General features: G+C 35.8%; 1 protein-coding gene across 1 annotated transcript; it reads right to left on the bottom strand.

Moving 5' to 3' along the window:
* Positions 1-89: 89 nt before the first annotated feature.
* LOC148302262 (cyclin-dependent kinase 7-like) lies at positions 90-4,682 on the bottom strand. Its single transcript, XM_088271857.1, has 7 exons — positions 4,493-4,682; positions 4,096-4,264; positions 3,866-4,000; positions 2,577-2,742; positions 1,595-1,772; positions 1,031-1,203; positions 90-704 (listed from the first exon to the last, which is right to left on the bottom strand). The coding sequence occupies exons 1-7, from the start codon at positions 4,544-4,546 to the stop codon at positions 563-565; spliced, it is 1,017 nt and encodes a 338-aa protein (XP_088127983.1). The 5' UTR covers positions 4,547-4,682; the 3' UTR covers positions 90-562.
* Positions 4,683-13,894: the final 9,212 nt, after the last annotated feature.

The following is a 13,894-nucleotide window of genomic DNA, read 5'->3' as shown; positions in this document are numbered from 1 at the left end:
CATTTTCTATTCTAAGCGATTCTTAATACTTTGGAAAACAAATCCTGATTTAAGTTGACCATGATTTCTATAAAATATTAATGCATAAATGTTAATAATAGTTTTTATTATTTCATAAGTGTTGTTCATTTTGTAATATTCAAATAATATGTATGGAAAGTATATTAGAGTTATTGGAAATTATCAGGATATATTTGTATAAAATATTTTGCCTTAAAACAATATTTCTGTTTTAATATTACACTCTGCGTGAAAAAATATTTAAGCAAAATAAAATTTTAGATAATTTTACCGCACTGTGCTCACGCGCAGTTCAGAAAATACAAAATTTACATTACAAAACAAACAGACTTTCAAAATATTATTTGTTTAAAGATTTTTTCAACAAAATCAGAGCGTAGTACTAACATGATAATTGTGAAATTCATGTAAAGTGTAATTTGAATAATTTTCAATGATTAAAATTGAACGTCACAGTTGACCATGTGATATTTTTTATAAATGCTGTTTTATTTACACAAAAATTATACTTGAATATACATTTTGTATACGAAATTTGTACCTAAAACTGCAACCTTTTGGCGAGTGATGCCCCTTCTACATTATCTAGCAATTTTCTTTTAAGGGATGGTTTCTCTACATTTTCTTTACTGATGGTCGAAGGAAGAGGAAGTTTGATACCGATAGTAGGTGCAGGCTTATTACTGAAACAAAAAAAAACACTTATATAAAAAGTTACCTTCCACAAAAGCCTTTTAAACAAAATTTTACTAGATAATATAATGGTAAGGACTGTTTTCGTCGTAACGTAACATTCGCAGAGAGCATTCGAACATCGGATGAAGTACTCGGAACGAGCTCGGCTCCCTGTACTGACTACGAATGCTCGCATCGTAACGTGTTACGTTAGGTCAGTCCCCACCATAAGAGAATTTCGATCAGAGTGATTTTCTAAATTATTGATTTTTACAATTTATATAATTACAAAGAGAATTTTAAAATAAATATGTATTGTTAGATATTAGCTTACCTAAAGTATGGCATCTGCAGTGCTTGTGAACAATCGCATCTCTTTGGTGGATACAAACACAGAAGACTAGAAATAAGGTCCAACATGTCATCAGAGGCAGCTGTGAATATATGCTTGAATGGTGTCGGAGGAAATACTTTAAATTGAATATAATCTGGTAAACCAACCAGCCCCTGAAAAACCACCACAGAATTTTGATGTACAATATAGTCAATTCAAAGTAGTAGCTACATATGCATGTAATATTATCTTACAAACAAATCGAGCGGATAGAAAAAAATAATTATTCAAGTAATAAATATTTTTAAAAAAAACTTTAAATAGTAAAAAAGACTAGGAAACAGTACAGGTTATGGGCTAGTAGTTAAGACTTTTTCAAATACAAAAAAAATTGTTTCAATTGTCTCAATTTTGACTATCACAAATTAGACTTGACCTGACTCCTAGTGTCTTGTGTGATGAGAACAAACAGTAAAAAATCTGAACAAAGCTTTATATGTATAACTTAATTTTTGAGAGGTTGTATGTAATACAAAGATGCTTGTAAAAAGGGTCAAATTGTACCGGCCAATTTTCTTCAGTTGGTGTTCCCATAACTTGAAATATCCTGGTGAGTTGATCGAGGTCTGATTCTCCAGGTAGAAATGGAACTCGGAGTAATAATTCAGCTAAAATACAACCAACTGCCCACATGTCCACTCCTGTGTTGTACTGCCGAGCTCCAAACAACAGTTCCGGTGACCTGGTGGTTTAAACATTATCATAGTAAGCACATTACATAAAAAAATTAACTGCTTGTGAAATTAGCAAACCTCTTTAATACACGGGTTGGACCATATATGGAAATTTAAATATTGCACTACAGATAGAATAATAACTACATAAAAATTACAACACTTAAAGGTGATCGCATTGATCTATTGCACGTAATCATAAAAGGCAAAATAGAGGGTCGACGAGGTGAGGGCAGAAGACAGATCTCCTGGCTCCGGAATATACGAGATTAAACGGGGATCAGGACTGTCGAGGCGCTGTTTAGAGCTGCCCAAGACAAAGACAATTACTCTCAGTTGACATCAGGGGGACCTGACATGACACGAACAGAAGAAGAAAGGAGATTGAAATGTAATACATGGATATGAATATATTTCTTTTAACATAAGCCCGAATGATATTTTTTTAAAAAATGGATCCAAATAAATATATAACAAAATTTGTAGATACATTATTCGTCAATATTCTACATACATATTATAGAAAAGCCATAAATTTTTATTTTAAAGTTCTTCATTCAACTTTTTTGAAAGAAACTGGATTTTAAAAAGAGGACATCAATTTATTCTAAAAAATACAAAACAATCTAGTTTGTTGTAATTTTTTTTGGATACCAAGCGGCTTGTATTTGAAAATAGGAATCAAGTTGTGAGTTGAATTGAACATAAAAACTCAGAAACCACAACACCACAACCTGACTATACGCAGTCATGCTGGTATTACTGAAAAGTAAATTTATTTAAAAACTGACAACAATAATTTGTTTTATTACCTGTACCACCTGGTTACAACTTGGTGAGTGTTAATTCTTGAGGGGGAACCAAAAAATTTTGCTAACCCGAAATCACCAATTTTTAAAACTCCGGCACTATTGACTAAAAGATTATTTGGCTTCAAATCTCTATGCAGAATCCAAGCATTATGGAGATATTCTAGACCTGCAAACAAAACGTTGGTCAACCAATTATAATGCATTGTCCAGATTTTTTTTTTCAATATAGGCTTTTCTTTGTGAGCAAACTGCAAACTAACTAACTAACTAACCATCATGCCGCTTTCACGCTTTCGGCAAAGAGAATAGAACGCCACAACAATCTGTCTTTGCAAACATCCTTCGCCTCTTCCACGTTCATGCAACTCCTCATACATACCTGCCGATTATTTCGACTCCTAACCTGACCGCTTTGTTAAAACTGCATTAAATCCCCATTAAACTGCAAAAACTGGTCAAATTGGTCTATGTGATTTGGACAGATGATTTATATGCCTGCGGACCGCTGGCTGTACTTATGGTTTAGATCTTAACACAGAGATTGGTACATAATATTAATATGAAAACATTATATAATTTTTTTTTTCCGACTTTGAGGCCGGCGCAGTTGGTGAAAATACCTTTCTCGTCCTTAAGCATCAATCGACCAAACGGGTAGAAATACCTTTTCGAATTCTAGTACCGAATTTTACCGTCCGACAAGTCAGTTAGCGTTTTAAAATGATGATTGGCTTGGATTGCCTTGTACTTAAGTCCATCTTTCTTCGGATTGGTTCTCTTGATCGGTACTTGAACCCGTTGCGCGTAAATTCGATCACGCTAAACTGTCGTAGTCACTTTCATTTTTAAAACCGGACTACCGGATGGTAAAATTCCAGGTAGTGGACAATCGCCCTAAGTGTGTTAAGATAATAAGTTTTGAATGTTTAATAAACCCTGCAAGTTTTGTAATCTTGTTTCAATTGTAGGCAAGACTCATGGCTTTTATTATTTCTCATTCATTAACATGATTAAAAATTTATAAATATTTAGTGATATTGATTCTTTTATTTTTACTAAGTTATTTCTGGCATCGTAAGAGAGTGCAATAAAAGGGGCAACTTTTTTTTCAATTTTGTTGAATACTAACTTCAAACAGTCGGCTGGCCACACAAGAGATTTGTAATAAGTTGCATATCTACTTTTGAGTTTGATAATTTAAAGATTACAAGAAAGAAAGAAAAAGAAACCTTGCAATATTGTAATAAGCAATAATTTAAGCAAATTTCATTATCAAATTAGATATTTACCTTGTAAAGTTTGAATCATGTACGCTTTTACATTTGAAGGTGTTAATACTATGGAGGTATCTTTAATAATCACTTCCAGATCAGTATCCATGAAATCAAACACAAGAGACACATTTGATTTATGTCCAAAAACATCTGTTGAAAAAATAAATATAATTGTAGAATAAACTAAATAAAGATAAGATATTTGACAAAATTATTAAATGAGGAGAGACAAAGTGGAAAGATACCTAAAAGACCGATGAGATTTTCATGGCTTAATTCCTGTAATAATTTGATTTCTCTTAAAGCAGTCCTATTAATACCATCTTTAGCTTCTAACCGACTTCCCAGTTTGATTTTTTTCACAGCCACTATAACGTCTGTCCTTGTATCTCTTGCTTTGTAAACTGTAGCAAACTGTAATCACAATGAATTAAATTAAATAAATGAAACAAATATAAAAACACCATTATTAACATTTTTTATTTTATTTTTAAATAAACCATTCTGTGCCGGCGCTATTGTAATTATGTAAATGTTATTTTAACATATTAAACACTAAATATTAACGAAGTATTCACAATAAAATTTATAATCAGCAGTTGAGAAAGTTTACAAGTTTTGGATAAAATAAAATTAACCCACCTGTCCTTCGCCTAAAAAATCTATTTTTTCGTAGTGAAGCACACGATCTTCCATTTTATTGGAAGTAGAGAAATTTTAACAAAAGACAGTTCAAGTACGGTGAAAATTCGAGATACAACAAACTTTTCAATGAAAACAAACGTGCGATCGTTTCTTTTTCAAAGCTACCGACAGCTGTCAGATGCACCACAGAATTTCTCAAAGATATAAAAATGTTTGCAAAATCTTCAACGCATTTTCCATAGACAATGATTTGATTAAACTCATAGAGCCTTCGATCACATGGGTACCTACTTTCCGGTTTAAAAAAAAAAACGCTACTTACACTTATGCTGGTCACTCACGACGAGGAAAATAGTAGATTTTGTTACATTTTCTCTGGTTTTGTAACGTTCAAGTACGAAATTTGGAAAGACGAAAGATTTCACTGCCAACCTGGCGATATGACGCGAAATCATTAGTATATAATGTTTGTATATAAGCTTCGTTCGAGTCTGGCCGGGCGGCCGTTATGAATTCATTGCACAAACTAATTTATATAATTCATTGTAAACAATAAATGACAAGCCGGGTGATCTCGTGTTGAAAATAACTATTATATATTGGAAATGTGAGTACTTCATTATTGGTAAGGCGTTTCCTCTCATTCCGCCGTTTGCCAAACAGCTGTCAAACAAATTACGCAAGAAATTTGTCTCGACTGCTGCTCAAATAAGCGCTAATTAGAAGAAATATGTATTCTATAACCTCCGGAATGACCCCATCAACAGCATTGCAGGTAATCAACTGTTTTTGTTGTTGTTTTTCATGCCTGAAAAACTGTGCAATCTTCTTTGTGTGAAATGTCATTTTGACAGTCCGTTGACAGCGAGTCTGTTTTTATTATTGTTTTTATGTTATATTTTAGGTAAAGTACGGACAACCGGCATAGTTACAAGCACATTTATTGTCATATAATGTTATTTATTGCACTATATGCATATAAAATAAGATTCAACAAACACAAAAGATGTCATTCAAAAAATAGCTACAGCACGTGGCGTATAGATTTTGAAATGGTTTTCCAGTTTTACTTATACAGTTACAAATGTCAATTTACTAGTGGGTGCAATGCTTGGCCATGTTTTGTTCACAAAGAAATAGGTATGGATGATAATTAATAAATAATATTGGATATATGATGTAAGAAGACCAGCCCGACGAAGCTTGCAATCGCAAAACCGGACTGGACTCTTTTGCTGACAAATTTCCAGCCCCCATCTGTGCTCCACGAGTAGTTTTATGATGAGGTTGGAACTCTTCATATCAACCCCTCCGAGAAGCCTGCCACTGTATACCTTATAAGACCATCTTAGTGTATACCGGTGTCTGATATCCTCACATCGGAGATCGCTTATTTTTCGAACATAAAAACTAATTCTGTAACTTTGTTACCTTTTCAGACTCTTGCAACTATTGGCAAATGACTTGTCGCGGCAGAAGGGTTCCATTTCCCCCATTGTGTTGGCGCTTTGGACAGTTTCATTTCCTAGCGCTGGATCAGAATATATAAACTACAGAGGACGATTCGGCATTGTTTTATTTGGATGTGTAGCCAGTAATTACTGTTTTAGTGTTTGCAGATATGTATAGGCAGATAGATGATATAACCATGAAACGTGTGTTATTGCACAATTTTCTTGGGAGTTATTCATCGTGACTAATATATGTATACTCTCCCCCCTGAAAATAAACATATTATGTTCTTAAATATGTTTTTATTTTGTTCATTAATGACCGAGATCCTTGAAAAATATCATCCTATCCCGCTCTCTGTGATCTTACAACATTGGCCTTAATTTTTTACAGAAATGCAATCTAAAGTAACTAACTGACCATCACGCCGCTTCCGCAGGGATAGGCAGAGAGAATAGAACACCACACCACGCTACTCTTGTCTTTGTACACATTCTTCTTTACGCATCCCCTCACACATCCTCCTCCCAACCCTTATCCGCACCCCAAAGGTGCATAGGGCACTGCATTATATAGAAGCAGTGTTATCTTGATCGTTAAATACACGAAGGAAAGGTGATCAGCCTTTCGCTTCAGGTACCAGTCCAGGGTCATATTAAATATATATTTGACTGAAAAATCAATAATATTTATTGCGACCCTCTTGGGAATCAAACCCGGGACCTCCAGCATGGTAGCCTAGAGCGCTAACCGCTACACTATGGAGGCGGACCTCATACATACCCGCCGATTATTCGGATTCCTGAATTGACCACTTTCAATTATTTTAAATACTTGATCATGCCAAGTTTTGCCCGGTCATCCTCTGCTCATGTTCCCAACAAGATTCGCCTCATAAATTTCTTTTACAGTCCTTTCTTCGCTGGTTCGTTTAGATCTTTTATAACTAACTAACTAACCATCACGCCGCTTCAGGCAGGGAGAATAGAACGCCACACCACTCTGTCTTTGCAAACATTCTTCGCCTCTTCCACGTTCATGCATCTCCTCATACATACCCGCCGATTACTACGACTCCTAACCTGACCACTTTCAAGTATTTAGCATACCTGATCGTGCCATGTTTTTCTTGGTCTTTCTCGGCATAAATTTGTTTTACCGTTCTTTCCTCACTCATTCGTTCCACATGTCCAAACCATCTCAACGCACCTTTCTTAATTTTATTGATAATGGTTATCTCCGCTTTGCATTCCTTCCTTATTTCACTATTCGAACATCTATCATACATCGTTTTGTCGCACATTCTTCTGAGAGATTGCATTTCGACTGCACTCAGTCTACTTTCATCCTTCTTTTGCCAACTCCATGTTTTACTTCCATACATTAGAGTTGGAACCAGGACTCCGTTGTGCACTGCCAGTTTAGCTTCCGCTGATAGGCTTTTATTTGCCATAACTGATATTATTAGAGGGTATTTCTTTTTCATCGAGAATTTTAATGACTTCCTTTAATCTGACTCTATCGAATGCTTTAGTAAGACCTACAAAGCAGAGGTAAGCTGTCTTATTGAACTCTATTGCTTTTTTAACTAATTTGTCTAACAACAAATGTGTTGAACTTATTTACGTCCGAGTTCACTCGGTTTCTCAGCGTCACATATTTAGCATATTCTTCTGGTGACGGTGAGCTTCTGTATTTCAGATGGCTTTTCTTCGGCGAGTTCCTTGACTTCATCAGTAAACCATTTTATCAATAATGATTATCTCAGCCTTGCATTCTTTCCTTCTTTCACCATTCGAACATCTATCATACATCTTTTTGCCTCACATACAAATAAAACTAACTAACTAACTAACCATCACGCCGCTTCCCCGCAGGGGTAGGCAGAGAGAATCGAACGCCACACCACTCTGTCTTTGCAAACATTCTTTGCCTCTTCTACATTCATGCATCTCCTCATACATACCCGACGATTATTACGACTCTTGACCCGGCCGCTTTCAAGTATTTGACATACCTGATTGTGCCAAGTTTTCCTCGGTCGTCCTCTGCTTCTTTTTCCAACTACATTCGCTCCATAAATTTGTTTAACCGTTCTTTCTTCACTCATACGCTCCACATGTCCAAACCATCTCAACACACCTTTCTTAATTAATAATGTAATAAATAATAAATAATATATATAAATAATAAATAATGTATGTAAAAATAAAAATAATAGATCAACCTGGCTGAACGGTGATAATATGCGTGCATAGCCTATAAATAAAAAAAAGACATTCATAATAACAGCAATGGGGGCGCGAGATAGAGACAGGCATGAATATAGAAAGAGGTAGAAAGACATTCGCCGGAGCTAGCGGTTGAGTTCGGCTTCGTCCACAGAACCAAAGATCAATTAACGAACATCTATTTACTTATATTTCTTCTTTTTTTATGGCTATTCACCCTTCTAGCCAATGCGAGTTATTTTTTATTTATATATTATTATTTTACACTTTTTACAATTTAAAAAAGATAAATGTTTGAGTTTTTATTATTTACAAAAAAAAAACTTCAATTTCATACTATTTCTGTGAGCCTGAGCGGCTCATTATTAGAAAGTGGTATGAAATTGTGGTAAAGTGGTTCGAACCGGAAAACTTTGATTAAAAAATCCGAGACACTAGCCACGGGACCACAACCCGATACGATTTGAATTGAAATCGTTTGTTTTCCTGTAATTGGGGTTAGCTTCATTGTTAAGTTGGTTTGTTTAGTTAGTTATTTTATATATTTCATACACATTTACAAATGATTTTCAATTAATTTTGTTTGTTAGGGGAGGTCGATGAGATTGGGATGTTAGTGGAAAATGGAATTGGATTGAGAAGACAATACTTGACATGTAAATTTATCTTAAAATTTTCGACTAAAAAATATAATATTCTGATTTAAAAAAATGATAGTTAATAATTCCGAGGGGGCGTCAGAGGCCTGCACTTGCAGGGCATTAATTGGAGACCTAGATCTTATTTCATTGGGTGCCCATTTAATGACGGCTTCCTTTCAGACCTCTCCAGCATTAGCATTCCGTTTTCCACTAACCTCTCAACCTTATTAACCTCCCAAACTTGTTTGTAATAATTTTTATTTCTGCTAATAATTTGGATGCAACTGGCTATCCAGAAGCTTTCAGATTCATTGTCGTTGCATGACCTAGTTGTGAAAGTAGAGTAGAGTTCCCTAGATTTTCAATTCTGCGGCGATTGCATCGTTCAGAACTATCTTCAAAAGCTGTTCCGCACGACCGCGCTTTTGTTGTTTTCGAGTCATCTTGCCCCTATGTGCGGCGCGGCGAATTGCCGGCTTTGTGAGTCAGTGACAAATTGACATTCTGATTCTGGAGAAGGGTGATTGATGCAGGGGACAGAAGACGATTGAAAGCACGCGTGGAGAAGAATCATTAAAGATATCATGAAATACATTTAAAAAATAAAAAATATAAATTATACATTTGTGGGTTACAATAGTACATGTAGGAAGGCTCAATATATAAATACATACAGATAAACTTCACAAAAAACATAATAAGATAATAAAAAAAAAACAAATAATTCAAATCGTATCGGGTTGTGGTCCCGTGGCTAGTGTCTCGGATTTTTTAATCAAAGTTTTCCGGTTCGAACCACTTTACCACAATTTCATACCACTTTCTAATAATGAGCCGCTCAGGCTCACAGAAATAGTATGAAATTGAAGTTTTTTTTTGTAAATAATAAAAACTCAAACATTTATCTTTTTTAAATTGTAAAAAGTGTAAAATAATAATATATAAATAAAAAATAACTCGCATTGGCTAGAAGGGTGAATAGCCATAAAAAAAGAAGAAATATAAGTAAATAGATGTTCGTTAATTGATCTTTGGTTCTGTGGACGAAGCCGAACTCAACCGCTAGCTCCGGCGAATGTCTTTCTACCTCTTTCTATATTCATGCCTGTCTCTATCTCGCGCCCCCATTGCTGTTATTATGAATGTCTTTTTTTTATTTATAGGCTATGCACGCATATTATCACCGTTCAGCCAGGTTGATCTATTATTTTTATTTTTACATACATTATTTATTATTTATATATATTATTTATTATTTATTACATTATTAATTAAGAAAGGTGTGTTGAGATGGTTTGGACATGTGGAGCGTATGAGTGAAGAAAGAACGGTTAAACAAATTTATGGAGCGAATGTAGTTGGAAAAAGAAGCAGAGGACGACCGAGGAAAACTTGGCACAATCAGGTATGTCAAATACTTGAAAGCGGCCGGGTCAAGAGTCGTAATAATCGTCGGGTATGTATGAGGAGATGCATGAATGTAGAAGAGGCAAAGAATGTTTGCAAAGACAGAGTGGTGTGGCGTTCGATTCTCTCTGCCTACCCCTGCGGGGAAGCGGCGTGATGGTTAGTTAGTTAGTTAGTTTTATTTGTATGTGAGGCAAAAAGATGTATGATAGATGTTCGAATGGTGAAAGAAGGAAAGAATGCAAGGCTGAGATAATCATTATTGATAAAATGGTTTACTGATGAAGTCAAGGAACTCGCCGAAGAAAAGCCATCTGAAATACAGAAGCTCACCGTCACCAGAAGAATATGCTAAATATGTGACGCTGAGAAACCGAGTGAACTCGGACGTAAATAAGTTCAACACATTTGTTGTTAGACAAATTAGTTAAAAAAGCAATAGAGTTCAATAAGACAGCTTACCTCTGCTTTGTAGGTCTTACTAAAGCATTCGATAGAGTCAGATTAAAGGAAGTCATTAAAATTCTCGATGAAAAAGAAATACCCTCTAATAATATCAGTTATGGCAAATAAAAGCCTATCAGCGGAAGCTAAACTGGCAGTGCACAACGGAGTCCTGGTTCCAACTCTAATGTATGGAAGTAAAACATGGAGTTGGCAAAAGAAGGATGAAAGTAGACTGAGTGCAGTCGAAATGCAATCTCTCAGAAGAATGTGCGACAAAACGATGTATGATAGATGTTCGAATAGTGAAATAAGGAAGGAATGCAAAGCGGAGATAACCATTATCAATAAAATTAAGAAAGGTGCGTTGAGATGGTTTGGACATGTGGAACGAATGAGTGAGGAAAGAACGGTAAAACAAATTTATGCCGAGAAAGACCAAGAAAAACATGGCACGATCAGGTATGCTAAATACTTGAAAGTGGTCAGGTTAGGAGTCGTAGTAATCGGCGGGTATGTATGAGGAGATGCATGAACGTGGAAGAGGCGAAGAATGTTTGCAAAGACAGAGTGGTGTGGCGTTCTATTCTCCCTGCCTGAAGCGGCGTGATGGTTAGTTAGTTAGTTATAAAAGATCTAAACGAACCAGCGAAGAAAGGACTGTAAAAGAAATTTATGAGGCGAATCTTGTTGGGAACATGAGCAGAGGATGACCGGGCAAAACTTGGCATGATCAAGTATTTAAAATAATTGAAAGTGGTCAATTCAGGAATCCGAATAATCGGCGGGTATGTATGAGGTCCGCCTCCATAGTGTAGCGGTTAGCGCTCTAGGCTACCATGCTGGAGGTCCCGGGTTTGATTCCCAAGAGGGTCGCAATAAATATTATTGATTTTTCAGTCAAATATATATTTAATATGACCCTGGACTGGTACCTGAAGCGAAAGGCTGATCACCTTTCCTTCGTGTATTTAACGATCAAGATAACACTGCTTCTATATAATGCAGTGCCCTATGCACCTTTGGGGTGCGGATAAGGGTTGGGAGGAGGATGTGTGAGGGGATGCGTAAAGAAGAATGTGTACAAAGACAAGAGTAGCGTGGTGTGGTGTTCTATTCTCTCTGCCTATCCCTGCGGAAGCGGCGTGATGGTCAGTTAGTTACTTTAGATTGCATTTCTGTAAAAAATTAAGGCCAATGTTGTAAGATCACAGAGAGCGGGATAGGATGATATTTTTCAAGGATCTCGGTCATTAATGAACAAAATAAAAACATATTTAAGAACATAATATGTTTATTTTCAGGGGGGAGAGTATACATATATTAGTCACGATGAATAACTCCCAAGAAAATTGTGCAATAACACACGTTTCATGGTTATATCATCTATCTGCCTATACATATCTGCAAACACTAAAACAGTAATTACTGGCTACACATCCAAATAAAACAATGCCGAATCGTCCTCTGTAGTTTATATATTCTGATCCAGCGCTAGGAAATGAAACTGTCCAAAGCGCCAACACAATGGGGGAAATGGAACCCTTCTGCCGCGACAAGTCATTTGCCAATAGTTGCAAGAGTCTGAAAAGGTAACAAAGTTACAGAATTAGTTTTTATGTTCGAAAAATAAGCGATCTCCGATGTGAGGATATCAGACACCGGTATACACTAAGATGGTCTTATAAGGTATACAGTGGCAGGCTTCTCGGAGGGGTTGATATGAAGAGTTCCAACCTCATCATAAAACTACTCGTGGAGCACAGATGGGGGCTGGAAATTTGTCAGCAAAAGAGTCCAGTCCGGTTTTGCGATTGCAAGCTTCGTCGGGCTGGTCTTCTTACATCATATATCCAATATTATTTATTAATTATCATCCATACCTATTTCTTTGTGAACAAAACATGGCCAAGCATTGCACCCACTAGTAAATTGACATTTGTAACTGTATAAGTAAAACTGGAAAACCATTTCAAAATCTATACGCCACGTGCTGTAGCTATTTTTTGAATGACATCTTTTGTGTTTGTTGAATCTTATTTTATATGCATATAGTGCAATAAATAACATTATATGACAATAAATGTGCTTGTAACTATGCCGGTTGTCCGTACTTTACCTAAAATATAACATAAAAACAATAATAAAAACAGACTCGCTGTCAACGGACTGTCAAAATGACATTTCACACAAAGAAGATTGCACAGTTTTTCAGGCATGAAAAACAACAACAAAAACAGTTGATTACCTGCAATGCTGTTGATGGGGTCATTCCGGAGGTTATAGAATACATATTTCTTCTAATTAGCGCTTATTTGAGCAGCAGTCGAGACAAATTTCTTGCGTAATTTGTTTGACAGCTGTTTGGCAAACGGCGGAATGAGAGGAAACGCCTTACCAATAATGAAGTACTCACATTTCCAATATATAATAGTTATTTTCAACACGAGATCACCCGGCTTGTCATTTATTGTTTACAATGAATTATATAAATTAGTTTGTGCAATGAATTCATAACGGCCGCCCGGCCAGACTCGAACGAAGCTTATATACAAACATTATATACTAATGATTTCGCGTCATATCGCCAGGTTGGCAGTGAAATCTTTCGTCTTTCCAAATTTCGTACTTGAACGTTACAAAACCAGAGAAAATGTAACAAAATCTACTATTTTCCTCGTCGTGAGTGACCAGCATTAGAGCGTTTATCCACTACACGAAATTGTACCATCCAATAGTCCGGTTTTTTTTAAACAAAAGCGACTACGACAGTTTAGCGTGTTCGAATTTACACGCAGTAATTACGCACCAATCCCAAGAAAGACGGCCAAAAGCACAAGCCAAACATCTGTCAGCCAAACATCATGCTAACCAGACTGCCGGACGGTAAAATTCTGTGTAGTGCACAAGCGCTCTTACAGTAAAATTGGATTTAAACTTCATACAAATGGGCGTTTTCCAGGATCCACGCACTTAGGAGAATTATAAAAGATGAAAGCGGTTGTTCGACTTTAAAAAACTACATAAGTTTTAGTATTTGGGTTTACAAAATACATACCTGCGCTAGTTTACTGGGACCAAAATTAGCAGTCCTCAAAAAGCTATCATATATCAGATGTATTCCTTGACCTGGCCATTGGAAACAAATATTCTATTTACAAAAAAAATGAACAGATGAATATTTTGAATAATAAAAATGGGATATATTTATAAAAAAGGATAAA

The sequence above is a fragment of the Brachycentrus maculatus genome, unplaced genomic scaffold, assembly GCF_059751285.1.
Source record: "Brachycentrus maculatus isolate JH-2025_06_01 unplaced genomic scaffold, ASM5975128v1 h1tg000469l, whole genome shotgun sequence".
NCBI classification, from domain to species: Eukaryota; Metazoa; Arthropoda; class Insecta; order Trichoptera; family Brachycentridae; genus Brachycentrus; species Brachycentrus maculatus.
The sequence above is the reverse complement of the archived record's forward strand: the minus strand, read 5'-3'. Positions and strand labels throughout refer to the sequence as shown.

What these genes read in the sequence shown, in the direction of transcription:
- LOC148302262 (XM_088271857.1), bottom strand. Translation starts at nt 4,546, where the DNA reads ATGGAAGATCGTGTGCTTCACTACGAAAAAATAGATTTTTTAGGCGAA. An exon ending in AAATCTCATCGGTCTTTTAG is followed by an intron (nt 4,001 to 4,095) that starts GTATCTTTCCAC and finishes TTTTTTCAACAG; the next exon opens with ATGTTTTTGGACATAAATCA. An exon ending in CTGCAGATGCCATACTTTAG is followed by an intron (nt 705 to 1,030) that starts GTAAGCTAATAT and finishes TTTTTGTTTCAG; the next exon opens with TAATAAGCCTGCACCTACTA.